We start from the raw sequence: 18,110 nt of genomic DNA, 5'->3' as shown, positions 1-18,110 counted from the left end.
GTTGATTTGACCACAGCATCTGCAGTGTACTTTGTGTATACCTTCTTCCTGATGGCAGCAATGAGAAGAGAGCATGGACTGAGTGGTGGGGTCCCTAATGATGAATACTGCTTTCCTGCCACAGCGCTCTGTGTAGATGGGCTCAATGGTGGGGAGGGCTTTACCCTTGGTGGGCTGGGCTGAATCCACTGCTACAGTTACAGAGAAAGTGCAGGGCAGGTGGACAATAAAGTCCACGGTAGATTGTGACCGATCAAAAACCTATCAACCTTATTGCACTGGAGAACTATTCAAGAGTCTGATAAGCTCTCCTTGAGCCTGATGGTTTGTACTTTCAGGCTTTTGTATCTCCTAACCAGTGGGAGGGGGCATAAGAAAGAATGTCCCAGGGTTAGAGGGTCTTTTATTATGCTGGCTGCTTTACTGAGGCAGTGAGTAGTCAGAGTCCCTGAGGGGAGGCGGGTTCCACAGCTCTGAAGTTTCTTGCAGTCACGGGCAAGCAGTCGCCATATGGAAGCTGGGATGCATCCATACAGATCGCTTTTTAAGGCGCATTGATAACGGTTAACGAGGACACGTCAGATTCCTTCAGCCTCTTCTGGAACTATTGAAGAACTTGCGCACATTCGCCCCCCACCCCTTCCTGATAACTGCGGTGAAGTTTGTCGTCTGGCCCGGCAGGTGTCGCTGCGGCAGAGTTTGTTCTCCTCTCCTGCAGGTGCTGTAGATTTCACCATGACGGGGTGTTCCTGACTCTTCCTGCAGGTGCCGCTACAGTGAGAATGAGCCTCCATCCCGAGAGATGCTTTGTCTTCCCGGCCTTTGAGGGTCGCTGTGGGACGGTTTGTTCTCGGCAGATGTCACCGGGGCGGGAGGGGGCTTTGTCCTCCCGCTATGTAGGTGGCGCTGTGGCGAGAGGGGACTGTCTTCCCATTCAGTAGGGTTCTGTGACGGTGAAATGTGGGTGTAATCCTCCCGTTCAGTAGGTGTCGCTAGGGAGGTTGGTCTTCCCATCTACTAGGAATCATGGGTGCTCCTCCGCTCCTGTGGGTGTCGCTGTGGCGAGGGGACCACGGTTTCCGGACGGGCCGCGGTGAGGAGGCAGCCCTGTGCTTTGTTGCCAGGCGGGTCGTAGTGAGAGTCCGGTGCCCTGCCCGAGAGGTGAGGTGGGGGTGGGGGAACTGAGGCCGTACCTGGGCTGCGGGGTGACAATGGGACCCGGGGCTGGGTTTATGTGTAGGGTCCTGACCGCACGGCCGGACCAGGGAAAGATGGGTCTCCCCGGGGTCCGGAGTCCCAATACCTGTCGCTGGTCCAGCCCCAGTCCCCTTCTCCTCCCCTCTCCTCCCTCCGCGCCCCACTCCCCGCTCAGCTCGGGCAGGCAGACATCCTCGCTGTCAGGCCCATCTCCCAGGTCTCTTCGGGCGACCGGCAGCTCTTTCCGCAGTAACAGGAACTAACCTGCCCACCCCAACCGGTCTGCGGGTCGGGCAGCGTCTGTAGGGACATGAGGAATCGTGGACGTTTCAGAATCGGGTCTATTATCACAGACTTCAGTTTGTTGATTTGTGACAGTGCTGTAGTGAAAGGCATACAATCAGTGCAAATTACAAAAATAAACAAAAGAGTCAGAAATCTGGAGGCAAAGGGGAAGAAGCTGTTCCTGAATCGTTGCGTGGAGTCTTCAAGCTCATGTATCTCCTCCCCAGTAGTAGTAATGAGAAGAGGGCATGTCCTGGATGGTGGGGATGTTTGCATCCATGATTGAGCTGGATAAGTCCACCACCTTCTACAGCATCTGTTAAATTCCAAAGAGTTATTTCAGAAGGTCCATAATTGCAAAGAAAGCACCGCAGCACCTCGGCTTAAGAGTCTGGGGAGATTCTGCATGACGTCTAGAACTTTGACAAACTTGTATAGATGTGCGGTGGAGAGTGTACTGCGTCACAACCTTCTATGGAAACACCAATGTTTTTGACAGAAAATCCTGCAAAAGGTAGTGTGTTCAGCCCAGAACATCACAGGTAAAGCTGTCCCAACCACTGAGCACATCCATGTGAAATGCTGTTGTAGGAACGCAGAATCTGTCGTTAGAGATCCCCACCACCCAGGCTGTGCTCTTTTCTTGCAGCTGTCATCAGGTAGAAGGTACAGGAGCCTCAGGACTCGCACCACCAGGTTCAAGAACAGTTACTACCCCTCAACCATCAGGCTATTGAATAAAAGGAGATAACAACACTCACTTGCCTCATCATTGAAATGTCCCTACAATCAATGATCTCACTTGTTATCTCATATTCTCATCATTTATTGCTATTATATTTTCATTTGGACAGTTTGTTGTCTTCTTCATTCTAGTTGATCTTTCATTGATCCTGTTATAGTTACTATTCTATAGATTTGCTGAGTGTGCCTGCAGGAAGATGATTATCAGGGTTTTATATGGTGAAGTGTACTTTGAACTTAATCCTGTGAATTGGAGCTTGCATGCCAGGAGGTGGTTCGACCAGTCAAAATGGTCTCTGCCGCACAACTGTAGAAATATGCTAGTTTCTGGTGACATGTGTAACAAATCTCAAACTCTTTACAGTTTATAGCTGCTGTTGTGCCTTTTTCATGATTACCTCAATATGTTTGGCCCATGTTAGATTCTTTGGTGTATTGACACCCAGGAATTTAAAGTTGCTCTCCCTTTCAATGTACTTTTAAGCAACTTAATGATCTTACAGATTTCACAATCTTATGAAGGACTCAGCAGACTTAACTCTCAAGCAAGTAGGTGTGGCATCTTTAAACAGATGAGGGTTCATCACCACAACTGGGAACAAGACAGGGCAGTGGACCTCCAAGCCAGGCTGAAACACAAAGGAATAAGGCCCTCTCTACCCAGCATCTTGCTAGCAAATGTGCAATTGCTGGAGAACAGAACTGAAGACCTGAGGGTGAGATTGCTGTATCTGAGGGAAATGAGAGATTGTTGTGTTCTATATTTTAATGAGGCAGTGCTTACTCTCAGCTTGCCAAGTATGATCAGACCTGTAGCAATGCATGCAATGTGCTAGAGGAGCTCAACAGGTCAGGCAGCATCTGGATGGGAATAAACAGTCGACATTTCAGGCCGAGGCCCTTCCAGCAGGACCCATATGCTGATCAGAAAAGACGAAGCGGAGGAGTGTGCTTCATGGTAAACTCTGTACTGCTCTGATGTGGTGGTGGTGTTGAACTCTTCTTCCACAACCTTGAACACTTAATGGTCAAATACCATCCAATTTATTTTCCAAGGGGGTTCTCCATAATCCTGACTGCTGTTTACATACCACAAGTGGCCAACAGCACATAACCTGTAGCAGCAGAGATCCCAACACAATAAACCACTGTTAAATTACGATGAGGAATGCCTGCCATTACATGCCTAGACTGCATTTTGATAAATCTTAACACGTGGCTCTCCTCCTCCTACCTGCATACACACAGAGACTACAGACCAAATTTCCAGAGATAAGGACAACAAAGAGGGAGGTATAAGAGTGGCTAGGGGATTGCTTCCAGTCAGTGCACTGGCCCGTGTTGCAGAACTCATCTGAGGATCGGAATGAAGACAGCATGATTGACTCGGACTTTATTAAAAGAGTTGTAGACGAATGTGTCCCCACAAAATCATACCCAGTCTGCCCCAACCGGAAGCCCTTGATGAACCATGAGATCCACAACCAGCTGAGGATAAAAATCAGAGACATTCAACTCTGGCGACCAGGTAAAATACAAGAGGTCTAGGTACAATCTCTAGAAAAACATCTCACAGACGAAGAGGTAATTCCGGACTAAAATTGTATCGGTGAAGTGTACTTGACAGTTATGGCAGGGCTTGAATACTATAACCTCTTATAAAGTTAAATTGAGCGACGTAGGCAACAACAAAGCTTCGCTTCCAGATGAGCTCAGTGCCTTCTCTGCTCACTTTGACCATCAAAACATAGAAGAAATATCACAAACTCGCACAGCCCCCAATGATTCTGTGATTTCAGTCTCAGGCTGACGTGTGAGCATCCTTCACGAGGCTGAACTAAGGGAAAGCATCTGGCCCAGACGGGGTACCTGGCCAAGTACTAAAGACCTGCCTGATCAACCAGCTGGAGTGTTCACTGAGATCTTTAACCTCTCACTTCAGAGTTTGAGCAGGCTTCATTTATACAGGTGCTAAGAAGAACATGGTAGCCTTCCTCAATGTAAGTCCAGTAGCACTTACATCCATGGTAATACTTTTTCAATGTAGGCATTACTGGCAGAGGCTTCGCAGTAGTGAATTTAAAAACGCAAACACGAGGTAATCTGGAGATGCTGGAAGTTCAAGCAACGCAGTGGCCACACATTTTAATTCCATGTCCTGTTCCCATTCTGATGATCCATGGCCTGCTCTACTGTCAAGATGAAGGTTGGAGGAACAACACCTTATATTCCGTCTGGGTAGCCTCCAAACCGATGGCGTGAACATTGATTTCTCTAACTTCTGTTAATGCCCCTCCTCCCCTTCTTACCCTATCCCTGATTTATTTATTTATTTCCCCTCTCTTTTTTTTTCCTCTCTGCCCATCACTCTTTGCCTGTTCTCCATCTCCCTCTGGTACTCCCCTCCCCCTTTCTCCCGAGGCCTCCCGTCCCATGATCCTTTCCCCTCTCCAGCTCTGTTCCCTTTTGCCAATCACCTTTCCGGCTCTTAGCTTCACCCCACCCCCTCCTGTCTTCTATCAATTCAGATTTCCCCCTCCCCCTCCTACTTTCAAATCTCTTACTATCTTTTCTTTCAGTTAGTCCTGACGAAGGGTCTCGGCCCGAAACGTCGACAGCGCTTCTCCCTATAGATGCTGCCTGGCCTGCTGCGTTCCAGCAGCATTGTGTGTGTGATCCATGGTGATAGGTTGTTCTGAGAGGTTGATGATGAAACGTACCAGCTCCTGCCTGAGAAGCAACTTGGATCCATAACAATTTGCATCCTGAAGCAACAGGTCCACAGCAGATGCCATCCCAGTTACTCTTCACTCAACCCTGGACAGCAAAGAAGCATACACCAGGACTGCTCAGGGTTCAATACTATCATCCCTTCAAAATTAATAAGCCTCATGACCCTAGCCTCAATATCTTGTGCAGTTGGATCTTCACTTACAGACCTCACTCAGTTCAGATTGGTGACAACATCTCCTCCATAATCTCCATCAGCATCGGTGCACCACAAGGCTGTGTGCTTAGCCCCCTGTTCTACTCACTTTATACCTATGACTGTGTGGCTAAGCACAGCTCCAATGCCATATTTAAGTTCGCTGACAACACCGCTGTTGCAGGCCGAATCACAGGTGATGACGAATCAGAATATAGGGGAGAGAGTGAAAATCTGGCTGAGTGGCCAGATTTTCTCTTACCCAATGTCATCAAAACCAGCTGATTATTGACTTCAGGAGGAGGAAACCGGAGGACCATGGGAATCAGATGCAGAAGGAGGGTCAGCAGCTTTAAATTCTTCAATGTTGTCATTTCAGAGGACCTGTCCTGGGCCCAGCACGGCAGTGCCTCCATTCCCTTAGGATTGCGAAGGTTCAGCATGGCATCTAAAACTTTGACAAACTTCTGTAGATGGGTAGTGGAAAGCCTTGTATAGAAAAAACCAGTGCCTTTGAATGGAAGACCCTACAAAAAGACAAAAAGTTGTGGAAACAGCCCAGTCCATCATGGCTAGAGCCCTCCTTACCATTAAACACATCTACATGAAGCGTAGTCATAGAAAAGCAGCATCCATCATCAGAGACCCTCACCACCCAGGACGTGCTTGCTACTACCATCAAGAAGAAGGTACAGGAGCCTTGGGACCCACACCACCCGGGTCAGGAACAGTTATTACCCCTCGATCATCAGGCTCTTGAACAAAAAGGGATCACTTCAGTTACCCCATCATTGAAGTGTTCTCACAACTATGAATTCATTTTCAATGACTCTTCATCTCATGTTCTCTTTTTTTTGCTTATTATTATTATCATCTCTATCTTTTGTATTTGCAGTTTGTTGTCTTTTACACACCAAGTTGGTGCGGTCTTTCATTGATTGATTTATAGTTAATTCTATTATGCACTTATTGAGTATGCCTACAAGAAAATAAACCTGAGGGTGTATATGGTGACATATATGTACTTTCATAATAAGTTTACTTTGAGCTTTCAATGAAGCCTGGGTGTATTTCCTGACTTCCCCTTCCTGAAGTCTTCAAACAATTCCTTGGTCTGTTTGCTGTTGAGTTGGAGTTGGGACAATGCACTAGAGCTTGAAACTTCGCCTATTCCTTATTGCTCCAGGTTCCAGTATCTTGTGTCTGTAGAATATTTTTGATATACTCTCACCAAAGTTTCTATATACTTACAGTTCAACAATTGTACACCTTTGAACAGAATCTGTAGAGGCTGCTGCAAGGCTTCAAAACAAAATGTTAATTCTCCCATCTTCATAGATGCCGCCTGTTCACTGATAACCCCCTACCTTCATAGATGCTGTCTGACCTGTTGATAATCTGCTGCCACCCCTGTGTCTTTGCTTGACTTGTAGATGACATCTTGGTCAACATTTCCCAGTCTATCACATACACTAAGGTAATTGGCACCATTAGTGTTCCGCTCGCTGCCCCAATGTCAGCCAGGATTCCCCACCTGAGCCTGTCCCATCTGCCTGCATTTGACCCATCTCCCTCTCTTCTTGCTGTTATCATCAGGTGCAGGATTCTTGGGTCTACATCGCCAGGTTCGGGAGCAGTTGGTGCCCTGTAGCAATCAGACTCCTGGACCAGTTTCACTCACCTCAGCGCTGAACTCTCTCCGTGACTGCACTCACTTTCAGTCTTTGCAGTTCATGTTCTGTGTGTTATTTGTTTACTTTTTTATTGTTTACACAAATTGTTCTTTCATACATCAGATTGTCTTTCTGCGTGGGGTTTCTTGTGGATTCTATTTTGTTCCTTTCTTGGTAGTAGCCTGCAAGGAGACAAATATCAAGGTTGTATATGGTGTGCATACTTTGATAATAAATGTACTTTGAATTTCCAATTTATTCAAAGCCTTTTCATTTCATACAGAGTTATAGAGCACTAGAACAGGCCCTTTGATCTATCTACCTGCACCAAACTTATTATTCTGTGCATTCCCATAGACCTGCACCAGGACTACAATCCTCCATACCCCTCCCATCCATGTATCTATCCAAACTTCTCTTAAGTATTGCAATGGAACCTGCATTTACCACTCGGTCAACACTCACTCCAACCTCTGAGTGAAGAAGTTCCCCCCTTAGGTTCCCCTTAAATATTTCACCTTTCACCCTTAACCAAGATGCTCTTGTAAAGGGGATTTCTTCTTTGTTACTGTGTATGTAATCAAAATGGCTTCTTTGTTTTGTTAAAAGCAGGAATGCTTCTTTGTTGCGAGAGAGTGCTGGAAGCTTGTTTGGGTTAAAATTTACTGATAACGAGAATTGTATTCCTTTGTAAACCAATTGGGATTAATGTTCTTTCTTCTGAGTCTGTAAGCTATTGTTGGCGGGCTTTTGGGGAGATCGGCGCGAGGGGGTGAGAGAGAGAGGACGTGATGCTGTAAACTGGGCAAGGAACGGACCCGAAGGGGGGGCGGGGTCTAAGGCCAGGAGGTACCCTGAGGAGAGGAGATGACGATAGATATGCTTGGTTGACCACTTCGGGTGGTCCTGAGCTGTGAGTCGAGGAGTTCGGAGGGGATCGAATGGTGGCCAGAAGACTTCAGTAATTGAGCTCCAACGGTTGTGCACGAAGTGGTTTGGACTTTGATAAGTTTGGCGCCTTTTCTTTATTTTTATTCTTCATATGTACCGTATCATTATTAATTACTTAGTTATAGTAACCTTTATAAATTGTACTCATTTAATCGCGTATGGTGTACTGTCTGTTTTTGGGCGAGGCGGGGACATCACACAGCATTCACACCAGCTGATTACCCAGTTTGGCGGGGCCAAAGGCTGCTCCCCCTAGACGAGAACGAGCTGAGCGAGCCTGAGGCGACCCAGGGGGTTACACTCTTGTAATTGATTATCATGTTGCAGTCTTTGACAGTGTTCTCTCTGCACCTGTTGTAGGCTGAAGATCATGCCAGCTGAAGAAGCCCCCTCAACCCAGACTACAGATGGCCCAGGTCCAGATGAGGCTCCTACTGCCCCAGTGGCTCACCCGGAGAGCCAGCAGTCATTTGGATTCACCACTGAGGGTTCAGCTGACCCTGATGCCTCCAACAGCAGACCATCCACTTCGGCTGCCTTCCCTGTGGCCGAGGTGCAGACTGCTCCGAGGGTACTCCACATCGACCGTCAGCAGATCCAGGTGGTGGAGCAGAGTGCCCAGGTTATGGAGCTGCAGAGCCTGGGAGTGGATGTCTATGACCAGGATGTGCTGGAGCGAGGAGTTTTACAACAAGTGGACCAAGCTATTAATGAAGCCAGCCAAGCAGCCAGGAGAGCAGAAGCAGAAAAGGAATACTATTCATTATTGGACGAGTTGAGGTATGAAGTCATGCTAGAATGAAATGATTGAATTTAACATTCTGTGCTTGGTTTCTGAAGAATGCTTCTAGGCTGTCAGTTTGTGTCCTGTGGATGTCACAAACTCTGGAATGTGATCCCATCAAGCTCTGCAACTCCAAAACTCAAAAGTAGTGTAGCGGCTAGCGTAATGCTTCACAGCTCCAGTGATGTGGGTTCAGTTCCAGGCAGGACTTGTACCTTCTCCCTGTGACTGCATGGGTTTCTTCCTTTGTCTGGAGTTTGTACATTCTTCCCATGACCGTGTGGGTTTCCTCTGGGTGCTCCAGTTTCCTCCCACATTCCAAAGATGTATGGGCTAGGGTTCATAAGTTGTGGGCATGCTATGTTGTCACTGGAAGCATGGTGACATTTGCGGGCTCATTGCCAGCACATTCTTGGACTGCATTTGTTGTTGATGCAAAAGATGCATTTCACTGTATGTTTCAATATACAGTGCCTGTGACAAGGCTAATCTTTCCTGAGGTATTGCACAGTTGGCAGTTCTCAGTAGGAAAATAGAAATCTTGTTTTGGGATTCAGAATTTATTTTGCCTGAACTGTTCACTGTCAGGGGCACAAGGTGTAGAAACAAGGATAATTCCTTCCGTGGTCAACCATAGCACTCTATCTCATCTCTCCAAGTTTCAGTGGAACACTTAGAGTCACACAGTACTACAGCATGGAATCAGGCCCTGAGGCCCATCTAGACTGTACCATGCTATTATTCTGCTAAGTCCCATTGAGCTGCACCTGGACCATAGCCCCCCATATCCTCCCATCCTTTTTACTTAAGCCCATCACTCCTCTTGGGAATCAGCCACCGACCATATCTCACCAGATTCCTCTGTCCCATATCAGTCTTTTACATTATCTCCAGGGGTATCATCTTGGTGAATCCTTCCACTCCCACGGAAGAGTTCTCCAGAGCTTCCACTGGCATTCCTGTAGCACTGGGATGGGTTGCTCAACTCTCTTCCTTTCATAGCCAGTCTCTCCCATCCAAGTACTTAAAAAATTTCTCTTCAGTGCTGAAATCGAGCCCACATCCTCCACTTCCTCTGTGTGTTCCATATTTGCATTACCTACTGAGTGCCCCTAAAATGTTGAAAAGGGAGAAGGAGCATACTGTTGCAAAGTAAGAAATCACAATTCAAGAATTCTGGATGAAGTTGATAGCTGCTGGTGAATTGAGATATTTCTACTTTTTAGATTTAAAGCAAAAACAAACACTTCAATTTCAGGATCTGATTCAGATTGAGATTCACTTTATTTATCACACATTCATTGAAACATACAGTGCAATGTGTCATTTGTGTTAACAACATCATAAGGATGTGCTGGGGGCCACAAGCTCTGCTGCTAACATAGCCAGGCAACACTTCCACCATGCTCAGCAAAACAATGCAGAACACAACAAGCAACAAATCAACAACAGTAAAATGAGCCCTATTTCTCCCTACCAAGCACCCACATACTCACACGAACACAGTCCCTCCAACCCCAAGACAGGCCGCCTCTGGCCCCCAACAGAATTGCAGATTGTAGACACTGGGCTTCGACTTCCCCAGTGGACTTGCAGACCCAGGCCTCAGCCATCGGATCTCAGCAGTTTGCTTCCACTTAAATGCCACATTCAGCCATGTCATGTTGCTGATACTGTTGAAAAGGAAGTCATTTTGGAACCTTAGATGTGAACAATATTGCAAACTAGCATTTCAGAGTTCCATTACAATACTGACCACAAACTGAGTTCCACCTGACCTCAGCTGTTTCACACTGAAATTTAATTTCATCTCCAGGTTGAGATTGACTCCTGATCTGTGTTCTGCCGAGCATTATGAGCATGCTATGTTGGCGTGGAATGTGTGGCAACACTTGCAGCTTTCCCACAACACCTCCTTGGGTGTGTTGCTTGTTAGCACAAGCACCACATTTCACCGTATGATTTGATGTACACATAATAATTAAATTTAAATCTTGAATCTTCTTCTGATGGGATTAATGCAGCAATTGTCCAGATTAAAAGTTAAGAATGTTTTCTGCTTTGAACTAGTTTGTGTGACACTTTGTATACTTTCCATCTGTTGTAGGTCCACTACAACATGTCTGAAACACACCAACAGGATCATTGAGCAGTTGACTCCTCATGCTGCTACAAATAAAGACATAAGCAGGAAGCTGGAGTCCGTGAAGAGGCAGAAAGAAAACAAGGTATGACCCCTTTGCTCCATATCTTGCACTAGGTACTTGGATTTCAGACCATAAGATCATTTGGTACCACAATCTGCTCCACCATTCCATCATGTCTGATTTATTATCCCTCTCAACCCCGTTCTCCTGCCTTCTCCCCATAACCTTTGACACCCTGACTAATCAAGAAGCTATCAGCCTCTGCTTTAAATTTACTTATTGACCTGGCATCCACAACCGCCTGTGGCAATGAATTCCGCAGATTCACCACCCTCATCTATGTTCTAAATAGAAATCCCTGTATCCTGAGGCTGTGCCCTCTGGTCCTGTACTCACCCACTACTGGAAACATCCTCTCCACATTCCCCACCTAAAGGTTTTAATGAAATCCCCCGCCCCATCCCCATTCTCTTGAATTCCAATGAGTACAGGCCCAGAGCCATCAAATGTTCCTCATACATTAACTCTTTCAATTGGGTCAATAGGTACATTTAATATCAGGTAAATGTATACAATATAGATCTTGAAATTATTTTTCTTTGCAAACATCCACAAAAGCGGAGGAGTGCCCCAGAGAATGAATGACAGTTAAAACGTTAGAACCCCAAAGCCCACGCACGCACAGGCCGCAGCAAAACAACGACCCCCCCCCCCCACCCCCACGTCCACAAAAAAGCAGCAGCGCCCTCCACCAAACACTTAAGCATGCAGCAAGCATCAATAGAGGCACAGACTTGCAGTACCCCACAGACTACTCACTCACTTGGTCATTCGACATTACTCTGGGTCTTCATCTCCCTCTCTGCCCCTCTCCCCTCCCCCTCCTCCTCTCCCTCCCCCTCTCCCTGTCTCCTCCCCCCCACCCTCTCCCTCCCCCTATAAGGAAAAAAGAGGTGTCTCTGTTTCACAGCAAGAGGGGAGACATAACAAACAACTTACTGATTTACGATGTTAAAAGTCTGTTGCGTTGCTTTTTCTGAGCTCTGCGCCCAGAGAGTTGTCACCAGAAAGGCGCAGCTCTTTGAACACACAACCCCCGGCAGCTAGCCCGCTGCCCCTGATGTTCCATGTTCTCCCATGACGCTTTAGTCAGGGGCACCGGCCTAGAATCAGCATGTCTCCAGAGCCACAAAAATCCGGAACCCTGAAGGCTGCGTCCTTAGGATATCAAGAAGCAGCTGCTAGTGAGGCCCCAAGAGCTGGTCCCATTCCTGCAAAGAATCAAAGTCAGAGTGTAATCCCAGGTCAGGGTCTGCAAATGAACCTTGAAAAGAAAGATAATAGATATCAAAGATAGAAATAGAGCTGTTTCCAAAGATGCAAGCAAAGGAGTTGCTGTTTAGCGCCATCTTGACTTCACTCCACCCCTCTGTTACTTCACTCCCGGGATCATTCTTGTGAACCTCCTCTGGACCCTCTCCAATGTCAGCATATCCTTTCTTAGACAAGGGGCCCAAAACTGTCCAAGTGCAGACTGACTGATGCCTTAAAAAACCTCAAACTTTTCAGTACTAACTACTTCTATACCAACGTACACTAATTCTATACAATCTTTTTTCCCTCCAGCCCTCCCTTTGATCTTTGAAGGAAGATTAGTAGGTTCCCAAATCTTTGTCAATGGCATGACAGCTGCTGTGTCCATATGGTGTCCCTAACCTCTGTGGCTCAGCATTTGACACAAGCTAGGATTTTGTGAGAATTCTTTACCGTCATTATTTTTTGAGGGGTGAGTAAAACCCACTTCAGAATTGGCCCGATGAGACATTAAATCAGATAGAATAAAATTCATTTATAACAGTGTTCTCAGTAGGTCAGACATAGAACAGCACAGTACAGGGCCTTCGGTCCCAATGTTGCTAGTCCAAGATAATTCTAACCCTTCCCTCCCATATAGCCCTGAATTTTTCGTTCATTGGTGTATCTAATTCTTTTAAAAGTCCCTAATGTATCTGTCTTTACCACCACCCTTGGCAGGGTGTTCAACACACCAAACACTCATTATGTAAAAAAATCTTACCTCTCACATCCCCCCCCCCCCATACTTTCCTCTTAAGGAATCATCTTAAGTTAATGCCCCTTCGTATTAACCATTTCTGCCCTGGCACTTGGACTGGTACATGGATAGGACAACTTTTGCAGGATATGAGCCAAATGCAGGCAAATGTGACTAGCTCAGACAGGCTTCTTTTTCAGCATAGTCTACATGGGCTGAAGGGCTGGATACTATGCTGTGTTACTCTGTGAATCTGGCAGTTTGAAAGCCGAGACTAGTGAAAGAAAGGTACAGCCTAGTGATTCCATAAGACCATAAGTGATAGGAACAGAATTAGGCCATTCGGCCCACTGGGCTGCTGCACCATTTCATCATGAATGATCCATTTCCCTTCTCAACTGCATTCTGTCCGTAACCTTTCACACCCTGACTGGTCAAGAACCTATCAACCTCCGCCTGAAATATACCCAATGACTTGGCCTCCACAGCCACCTGTGGCAACAAGTTCAACAGATTCACTATCCTCTGGCTAAAGTAATTCCTCCTCATCTCTGTTCTAAATGGACATCCCTCTATTCTGAGGCTGTGCCCTCTGGTTCTAGACTCCTCTGCTATAGGAAACATCCTCTCAAACAGCCATTCTATCTAGGCCTCTTAGCATTCAATAGGTTTCAATGAGATCCCTCCTCATTCTTCTAAACTCTAGAGAGAACAAACCCAGAGCCATTAAATGCTCCTCATATGATAATCCTTTCATTTGAATCATTCTTGTGAGCCTCCTCTAAATCCTCTCCAGTGTCAGCTCGCATCAGCAGCCCAAAACTGCTCACAATACTCCAATTGAGACCTCACCAGACTTATAAGGCCTCAGCATTACATCCTTGTTTTCATGTTCTAGTTCTCTCAAAATGAATGTTAACGTTGCATTTGCCTTCCTCACTACAGACTCAACCTACAAGTTGCCTTGTAGGAAATCCTGCATGAGGTCACCCAAGTCCCTTTGCTTCTCATATTTTTGAATTTTTCTTTGCCCATTCTCTGTCTAAGCCCTTTTGCAGCCTCCCTGCTTCCTCAACACTACCTGTCCCTCCACCTATCTTCATATTATCCACAAACTTGGCCACAAAGGCATCAATTCCTTCATTCAAATCATCAATGTATGATGTATGAAGAAGAGGTCACAACAGGACCACCACTACTCACCGGCAACCAATCAGAAAAGGATCCCTTTATTCCCACTCTTTGCCTCCTGTCAATCAGCCAATACTCTATCCATGCTGGTATCTTTTCTGTATCTTGTTGAACACCTCATGTGTGGCACCTTGTGAAAGGCCTTATGAAGGTCAAAGTACACAACATCCACCAATTCTCCTTTGTCTATCCTGCTTATTTCGTCAAAGAATTCCAACAGATTTGGAAAATTTTCTCTTGGTGAAACCATGCTGTCTTTGACCTATTTCATCATGTGCCTGCAAGCACTCTAAGACCTCATCCTTCACAATTGACTCGAACATCTTCCCAGCCTCTGAGGTCAGACTAACTTTTGTCTGCCTCCCTCCCTTCTTAGAGTGACATTTACAATTTTCCAGTCCTCTGGAACCTTGCCAAAATCTAGTGATTCTTGAAAGAATGCCTCTCCAATCTCTTCAGCTACCTCTTTCAGAACATTGGGGTGTAGTCCATCTGGTCACCTACCAACCTTCAGACCCTTCAGCTTCCCAAGCACCTTCTCTGTAGTAATAGCAATTGCACTCACTTCTGCACCTGAAGCTCTTGAATTTCTGGCGCACTGCTAATATCTTCCACAGTGAAGTTGGATGTGGTGCAGGCAGGTTCTATTGTTGCTTTCGATTATATTGGTAAGAGAAAACAGATAAGGATGAGCCAGTTCTGGAACAGCTGGAAAAATGGGTTGAAAAAATGCCAGATGGAATTTAATGCAAACAGAGAGGACCAACCAGGGTAGGTACTGCACAGTGAGCGGTAGGGCACTGTAGGATGTGGTAGAACAGAGGGATATGGGAGTACAGATCCATAATTCCTTGAAAGCGGCATCACAAGTAAACAAGTTCATAAAGCTTTTGGCACATTGGCACCTTCATAAGTCAATGTACTGAATACAGGAGTTGGGATGTTATGTTGAAATTGTATAAGACTTTGGTGAGGCTTAATTTGGAATATTATGTGCAGTTTTGGTCTCCTGATGGAATAAGATTGAAAGAGTACAGAGAAAATACAAGGATGTTCCCAGGACTTGAAGATCTAAGTTATAGGATGAGACTACAACAAGAGGTCATGGGTTAAAGGTGAAATATTTAGGGGGAAAATGAAGGGGAATGTCTTCACTCAGAGGGAGGTGAGAGTGTGGAACAAGCTGCCAATGCATGTAGTGGATGTAGGGTCAATTTCAACATTTAAGAGAAATTTGGATAGGTACATGGATGGGAGTAGTATGGTCCAGGTGAAGGTTGACGAGGCAGATTAATAGGTCAGTATGGACTAGATGGGCCATAAGGCCTGTTTCTCTTCTGTGGTGTTCTATGACTATAAGGGGAGTGAGAGGGAATCAGATGCTCTGACAAGCAGTTGGTATAGACCTAATGGGCTGAATATCCTTCTGTGGTATGGCCTTTGTATAAAGTTTTCTAATTACTGCAACAGAGTTAAGAACTGATGCAGAAGGTGGCTAACTTTTTTTTCATTCCTAAGGAGAAACAGTTGAAGAAAATCACTGCGAAACAAAAGCGTCTACAGGTGCTGCTCTCCGGTGCTGATGTTCAGAAGCTTGAAGCTGAATTTGAACCTTGTGAAGAAGGTAACATGGCCAGATTTAGATGCAGAATCATTTATTTATCACAAATACATCAAAGCTTATTGAAATGTGCTGGTTGAGTTGACAACCAACACAACCTAAAGATATACTGGGGACAGTCCGCAGGTGCTGCCACACATTCTGGCACCAACGAAGGATGTTCAACAGAACATGACAACACAAAACTCAGCAAGCAATAAACAACAACCGCAAAAGAAGCCCTGTTCCTCCCTCCCACCCACCCCTAATCTCTGCATAATAACTACAGTATTTTCTCTTTAAAGATCTTCATTGCCAAATTTTCATCAAGTTTACTGATATATCTTTTTGTTGACTGATTCAAAATGTTCTGTGGCTTTATTTTATGAAGCTACAGACAAAAATGAAACTGCTTGAAGAATTGAGCCAGTCAAGCATCAGGAAAGCAGGCAATGAGAGGATATTGCAGGTAGACAGGATCGTGGAGCTGAAGCGATGAGCAGATCAGCTGTGACCTTATTAAGTGGTGCAGTGGGCTTGAGAGGCAAGGATGTCCATCTCCTGTATACTTCTCTGCAAACTGGTCACCCAATGTATGTGGCATTTCTCTGATGCAGAAGTAACAACATCATAAGTACAAAATGCAAAACACTTAAGTTGGAAGTGTAAGTGAATTCTAGAAAGTCTGGGGATCTCGGCCCAAAATGTCAACTATTTATTCCCCTTCATTGATGCTGCTTGATCTGCTGAGCTCCTCCAGCATTTTGTGTGCATTAGTCTGGATTTGCAGCATCTGCAGAATCTCTTGTGTAAAGGACAGATGTTGTATCTGTAGTTGCATGGGAAAGTGCTATGAAAGAGGATTAATTGGTGATCTGGAACTATAAACCAGGGAATTGCTGAGGAAAAAGTTCCTTCAGGACACTGAAAGGAGAGGACAAGATGTATATTGTGTTAGAATCACATTGAAATTGGTGACGCTTATTGAATTTAGAAGGTGAAAGGGCAAGGAGAGTTAAATCCTTGGGAAGAGAGGGGGTTGTCAGAGCAGAGATGTGAAAAATGGAGGAGATGTGGTTAACTTCTACTTAAAATGGTACTTAGCTTGGCTCACTAATTAGGTATTCTGCTTGACAAATATATTAATATTTCCATTCCTGAATGATCAAAGTAACAGATTTTTCTGGTTTCTACTATGTTCTATAAAACCCTGGTTAGACCATACTTGGAATATTGTGTTCTGTTCTGATCACCTCATTATAGGAGGATGTGGAAGCTTTAGAGGGGGCGCAGAGGAGATTTATCAGGGTGTAGCCTGAATTAGAGAGCATGTCATATTAGAATAGGTTGAGCGAGCTGGAGTTTTTCTGTGTGGAGCGAAGGAGGATGAGCGATGACTTCACAGAGGCATACATAGATTGGAAAGCTAAAGGCTGCAGGGCGAAAATGGCCAACACACAGGGGCAAAATTTTAAGATGATGGATGAAAGTATACGGGGATGTCTTGTCTAAGTTAGGTTTTTTACACAGAGGCTGGTGAGTGTGTTGAATGCCCTTCCAGGAGGGCTGGTAGAGTCAGGAACAATAGGGGCCTTTAAAACCCTATTTAGATAGACACATGGATGAAAGAGAAATGGAGGCTTTGTGAGAGGGAAGGGTTAGATTGATCTTGGAATAGGTTAAAAAGCTGACACAACATACTGGGCTGAAGGGTCTGTTGTCCTGTATTGATTATCTTCTATGTAGAGGATAATTATAGCAGAATTATCTGTAGAAGAAGTATTTCTGTTGATAATTCGTAAACTCTTGCTGAATTATCCTTGTGTTCATCCCAGAACCAGGCCCTTCAACCCTGGGAAGTATGTTGATGCCTGCGCAGGAAACGGAGTGGGAGCACCTAATCCGTACAGGACAGATGACTCCTTTTGGCACTAAAATTCCTCAGAAAGAAACAAAAAAGGAACCTCGCAAGATCATGCTTAATGACACTTCGGATTTTGAAAAGTACCTCGCTGATCAGGCACAGATGGCGGCAATACGGAGGAAACCACTCATTAAGAAGAGCAAGATAAAGGCAAGAGTTAGCAATCAGAATAAAACTATAACTTCCAGTGGTCATGCATCGGATTCAAAGCATAGCCATAAGAAGAATGGCATTAGGTCTAAAGCAGACCAAAAGCTAAAGAAACATTTGCGGAAATTGCAGAGCAAAGCCCTTGAGATTAAATTTAGAGCAGGAGTCCCAGTGAGGAAGAGCTCATGTCTGCAGTCAATAGCAGAGCGAGAGGACAAAGGCTGTGATAGTGAGGACTCCCTCTACGTGCCTGATGAGGAGCTGCTTGATCTAGATGAAGTAGCTGATGACAGTGACGAGTTAGTGGATCATGACCGATTCAATAAAGTAAAAAAGAAAAGGCAAAAAGTTCGGCATGTGGACGCAGATTTCTCTGCAAGCTCCGGGGATGAAGCAAAACACAAACTGAAAAAATATGTGGATGATGGAAACGAGGATCTGTACCGGAAACGATTAAGGTGAGCAGGCTTTTGCTTTATAATGAA

General features: G+C 45.3%; 1 protein-coding gene across 1 annotated transcript in view; it reads left to right on the top strand.

Moving 5' to 3' along the window:
- Positions 1-1,039: 1,039 nt before the first annotated feature.
- The window catches only part of ercc6 (excision repair cross-complementation group 6), a 92,437-nt gene continuing 75,366 nt past the window's right edge, over positions 1,040-18,110 (top strand). The window contains exons 1-5 of the mRNA XM_059946779.1: positions 1,040-1,161; positions 8,137-8,556; positions 10,668-10,788; positions 15,470-15,575; positions 17,387-18,083. Of these exons, the coding sequence (XP_059802762.1) occupies positions 8,147-8,556; positions 10,668-10,788; positions 15,470-15,575; positions 17,387-18,083 (1,334 nt within the window). The 5' untranslated portion in view covers positions 1,040-1,161; positions 8,137-8,146. The remainder of the gene's footprint in view (positions 1,162-8,136; positions 8,557-10,667; positions 10,789-15,469; positions 15,576-17,386; positions 18,084-18,110) is intronic.

Source organism: Hypanus sabinus, chromosome 21 (genome assembly GCF_030144855.1).
Source record: "Hypanus sabinus isolate sHypSab1 chromosome 21, sHypSab1.hap1, whole genome shotgun sequence".
Taxonomy (NCBI): Eukaryota; Metazoa; Chordata; class Chondrichthyes; order Myliobatiformes; family Dasyatidae; genus Hypanus; species Hypanus sabinus.
This window is presented reverse-complemented; position numbering and strand designations above follow the sequence as displayed.